This window comes from Penaeus vannamei, chromosome 20 (genome assembly GCF_042767895.1).
Source record: "Penaeus vannamei isolate JL-2024 chromosome 20, ASM4276789v1, whole genome shotgun sequence".
Classification (NCBI taxonomy): Eukaryota; Metazoa; Arthropoda; class Malacostraca; order Decapoda; family Penaeidae; genus Penaeus; species Penaeus vannamei.
The window spans coordinates 33,004,405-33,009,404 of NC_091568.1; the positions used below are offsets into that span (position 1 = coordinate 33,004,405).

Sequence of the window (5,000 nt, forward strand, 5' to 3'; positions counted from 1 at the left end):
AGTTACTGTATTTACAAAAAAGAAATCATAAATATTGAAGTGCTATTTAGAAGCCCAGCACAGTGACAATTATTTACAGAAAATGTATTCCTCTATTTGCAGCTTCCAAGATTTCACTTCATTTTAAACAATACAATTCAAAATTGTCCTTACCCAAGTGCTGAAACTGAACTGGCAACTGACTCCATGTCTGATACAGTAACTTTTAAAAGCATTTATTTTGTTTCATTTTCTTATGAAAATCTTTATTCCAGGAAACTATACAGTATGACAGCATGACAATTTACAATTTCAGTTAAGGATAGATACTCTGATGGTGTTTTTAATAATTTATATATGTATATAAAGAAGGAGAAGAAGAAAGAAGGAATAAGAGGATTACGGAAATGATTGGTGGTAATACTGAGATGATGATGATGATGATGATGATTTTAACAATGAAGGAATAAAAAAGAAAGAATAAAAAAATATACATCAAATAGTATGATTGCAATCATGGTAATGCTTGCATGGGTAATGAGACCAGGCATTAGAAATATGATAAACAAATAAATAACCATGAAAAATATACAAAATGAATCTCTACCTATATCAACCTTCCCTTAACACTGTAAATGAATAACAGCCAGAGCAAAAAGGTGCAAAAACTGTTCTTGGCAAAAGCTAAATGACAGTCAGTTCCAACTGTTCTTAAAAGATCCCCATACGTACACTATGTCAATATCAATACAAACACAAGTGTAGATCTTTACAAAATACACAAGAAAATCATGGTCATCTTTATGCATTATTTAAATATGGAATGCAGAAAAGAAATCTGTATTACGCACATGGCAGTTAACTACCACCAGCAAGTCAGTCCTGGTCTTCACAAGTCTTTATTAAATAGTAGAATCACAAACTATACAGCTATGTACAATGTCGCCAACTAGGGAACTGTCGACGACTTAGCACAACCTTTCTCATGTGGAGAACTGCTGACTGCTTCACTAAAAAAGTTTCATCCTTTTCACAGGGTACAGATCACTGCCCTTTGAGTCAGCAGTATATCTGAATATTCATTGGCGTTGGTGTTCATACTGAGAAATAATATCTGCTGCTGGAAAACTATGCAACTTATCCTGTTGTGTTAAAGAACATAATGGATTTTCTGAGATTGAGTTCACAAAATATTCTCTTTTTCAATGCAATGTTTCCAAGGAAAGATAACTAATATATATATGTATATCTTATAAAAAAGTTGCCAAATACATAATGGGAATATCACTGAAGGTTATATAAACAAAGAAACCCAAACTGATGGTCTACAGGCCTATCGGCCAAATACTTTTAACACTTTTTATTAAAAAAAGATTCTAAACCTAATATTGATTAACATTTCCTTAGTTGAAAATCGTTGGTCAATATGGAAAGTTTAATGTATGGCAAACAAGCCATACCTGTTGTAAACAGCTGAGTAGCAATCCCAGCTGAAAACTGAGAATCTGAAGAGCAATTCCAATAGAGAAACAATATTCACATGGCGAGCATTTATAATGTCCTGTTTCTGCTTTGAAGCACCAGCAGAGCAAGTATATTGCTACTTGAGATGCTCCTGCTATTCCACTGCATAACTATATTACACATTTCCAAGAGTTAATGCCAACATTTTTTTTTTCTATTTTTCTTCAACCAGTTTTTTCACTGAAAACTCTTGGTCACTTCTGAAAAATTAATTTCTAAACGCTTGAGTTATTTAAGAGTACACCATAAAAAGGTTAAGTCTTAAATACCCAACTATAAACTTCTACTGTCATCAAATTATTGTAAAATTGGTGGAATTAACAGAGGTGTCATCAACCAAAAGAAAAAGTATCTTCTACTGTGGACAAACAGAACCCTCTGCTGTGGTCTGATGCATGACAACTGGGAGTTAGGACTTGTGCTAATCTTAACAGATCAGCTCAGTTGACACTTGTAACACTACAGATAGGGCACCACTGATGTGCCACACTTGCACTTATGCTCAGTCATGACAGTTATTTAGTTCTCAGTAGAATAGAATAATTTTTTCTCTTAATTCGGAGCTGGCCAAATGAACAGAGTGCCATCAAGCAGCAGGGCCAACAGTTGTACAACTTGCCGACAACATGCATTGGCAAGGGACGATTTCACAGCCAAAATGTAACATTTACATCCATAAGTTTCATACACAAATGTACAGCAACAACAAGAACTCTCACTGAACTATAATAAATATAAACACAGCTATAGTTATATGTACAAAACATGTCAAATAAAAGGACTTAGGTGATATCTGAGTTGAGTTGTGTACAAGGAACAGAGCCGACATTAATAAAATATTTTTGGTAATTCTTATACATTATTTTCCACACTGTTCTTCAAACGCAGCCATCAAGTCACTTTGGCGATTCATGTCTATCTGACCCGCCATCTGAAATATGAGAAAAACATACAATGATACTATATCAAGCAAATAAAACAAGTAGTACATTCATCCTATTATAAAAGTAACATAAATAAAGCAAAAAGAACAGTTTTTTTTTTTTTTTTTTTTTTTAATAGCCACTGAAGATCTCTTTTATGATCTACTGCCATATGAAGAGTAACAAAGGTTAACTTATCACTCAAAAGTAACACTCACTAACATATTTAGAAGATAAGATGAAGAAGAAAAGAAAAAGAAACTTGTCAAAGATGAAAATCCACTTACAGCTTCCCTCCGTCTTCGTTCTTGTTCTCTTAGTTTTTGTCTGTCGCGGTCACTTTGCTTTGCATTGTCTATGGAAGAGGTTGGAGTGGCAGGGGGATGTGAGCTGGGAGGTCCTGCAGGCGTTGCCAGCTGGGGGTGTGGCGAAGTTGAGGCTGTCATTGGGGTAGCCACTTTTGCACTTGAGGGTGGCCGCTCCCGTATGGCAACCGGTTCTCGTCTGGGAGGAGATTCACAATAGGGTAAATATATAATAAAGACATCTTATGTATACTTATGTATGGTTCTGTGTATATTGCAACTTTAGGCATCCAAGTGCTGTTATATATATACCCCACTTATAAATATCCTTGACATACCTTTGAACTTCTTGAGTGGCCCGAATTTCTTTAGCTTGTTCCATTGCCCTGTCCAAAGCTTCCTCCTCTAACCGTGCACGCTCTCTCTCTGCTTCTTGTCTTGCACGTTCCTTCTCAACTTGCTCCTTCTGCTGCCTTCTCTGCTCTTGCTGCTCAATGATCTGACGTTGCTATTGGAAGGCAATTTATTTTAGGTGCAATGAATGGGTGAAATCAAATGGATAAATCCATCCATTTATGCAACTTCTCTTCTATTCTATCACATTATTGCTCATATTAGGAATGGAGGGAGGGAGGGAATATGGGAGGAAAGAGAGAGAGAGAGAGAGGAGAGAGAAGAGAAGGGAAGGGGAGAGGAGATGGGAAGGAAGGGAGGGAAAGAGGCAGGAGGAAGAGGAAGATGAGTGGGAGTGCAGAGAGAGAGAGAGAGAGAGAGAGAGAGAGAGAGAGAGAGAGAGAGAGAGAGAGAGAGAGAGAGAGAGAGAGAGAGAGAGAGAGAGAGAGAGAGAGAGAGAGAGAGAGGGAGAGGGAGAGAGAGAGAGAGAGAGAGAGAGAGAGAGAGAGAGAGAGAGAGAGAGAGAGAGAGAGAGAAGGGGGGGGGGGGGGTGATCACATACATCAAAAGATACACACAACTGCAAAAGACAATGCAAATATTTAACATTAATCACATTTGTTACAGAGAAGCACATACCCTTGCTTCTTTCTCCTTGGCAACTCTCTTGAACTGGGCAAAGGAATCACTGGCTGAGGTTTTCAAAGAGGTCGAGGCTGTTGGTGAAGGGACGGCACTCTGCGCTAGGGATGACCATGAACTGAGGTTCTTGGGTGTTGGCTTGGGCTTGCTGAAAGAGCTTCCTCCAGATGACTTTGGGGTTTCTGGGGCGGAGGAAGGGGGCTTCTTATCCTGAGCAGCCAGGTAACTTGCCAGTGCTGAAGCCTCTGCATGATGCCGCTGTAGGGCCTGGGCCTCTGGGTTGAGCTCCTCCTCTGACTGTTTGCGCATGATAGATGTGTCGCTTTGCGTTTGTGGAATTGACGAATAATAACTTAAACTAGTATCTAAGCCTGCTGCTTTTAAGTCTGCTAGGCTAGTCTCTGGCAGATGTGATGGCATTTCTTGATGAGTGTCATGAGTTGCCATCATTGGGTTATGTGTTGGTACTGCATTGGAGGCAGCAGCAACAGAAATATTGGCACTATTCGTTGATGCAGCATCAACAAGCCCTGGCAACATGCTACCCGTGACAGCAGCACCCAGACCCTCTAGCCCAGAGGGGCCAAGGGAGGACAGGCCAGGCATGCCTGTGATTGCACCAATCCCTGCTAAGCTATGCACCAATGACTGGGCCATACCCAGTGGCATGTCAGCTGAGAAGCCATTTGAAACTGATGGATGTGGCAAACCTCCTGACATATTATGACTCATGGCATGTTGCTGTTGGTGATGGTGATGTAACTGCTGCTGTAAATGGTGATGTTGTAATTGTTCTAACTGTTCCTGTAGTTGTAAATGCTGTTGCTGTTGATGGTGGATATGCTGTTCTTCTGAGGTTGGTGGGAGAGGATGAGAAGTCTGTTCCTGATGGTGGTGGTGGTGGTGATGCTGGTGATGTGCGTGTTGTTGTTGTTGCTGTTGTTGTTGCTGCTGCTGCAACTGTTGCTGTTGTTGTTGTTGTTGCTGCTGCTGCTGTTGTTGTTGTTGTTGTTGTTGCTGCTGTTGTTGTTGCTGTTGTTTTTGTTGCTGTTCCTCCTGTTGTTTCTGCTTTTGTTTCTGCTGCTCCAATTGCTGTTGTTTCTGTTGTTCTTGCTGCTGTTTCTGTTGCTTCTGAAGTTTTTGCTGCTCTAAAAGTTGCTTCTGTTCCTGCAACTGCTTCTGTTGTTCTTGTAAGTATTGTTTTTGTTGCTGTATTTGCTGCTGCTTATTTTGC

The 5,000-nt window shown here is 39.8% G+C and overlaps 1 protein-coding gene across 5 annotated transcripts in view; it reads right to left on the reverse strand.

The window, feature by feature from the left end:
• Window positions 1-214: 214 nt before the first annotated feature.
• LOC113805128 (female sterile (1) homeotic) overlaps window positions 215-5,000 on the reverse strand; it is a gene marked incomplete at its 5' end in the record, with an annotated part of 62,630 nt that continues 57,844 nt past the window's right edge. For all 5 annotated transcript variants that reach the window (XM_070135379.1, XM_070135376.1, XM_070135377.1 and 2 more), the window contains 4 exon segments: window positions 215-2,434; window positions 2,714-2,930; window positions 3,070-3,239; window positions 3,764-5,000. The exon segment at window positions 3,764-5,000 is cut by the window's right edge and continues 88 nt beyond it. In XM_070135379.1, coding sequence (XP_069991480.1) covers window positions 2,363-2,434; window positions 2,714-2,930; window positions 3,070-3,239; window positions 3,764-5,000 — 1,696 coding nt within the window.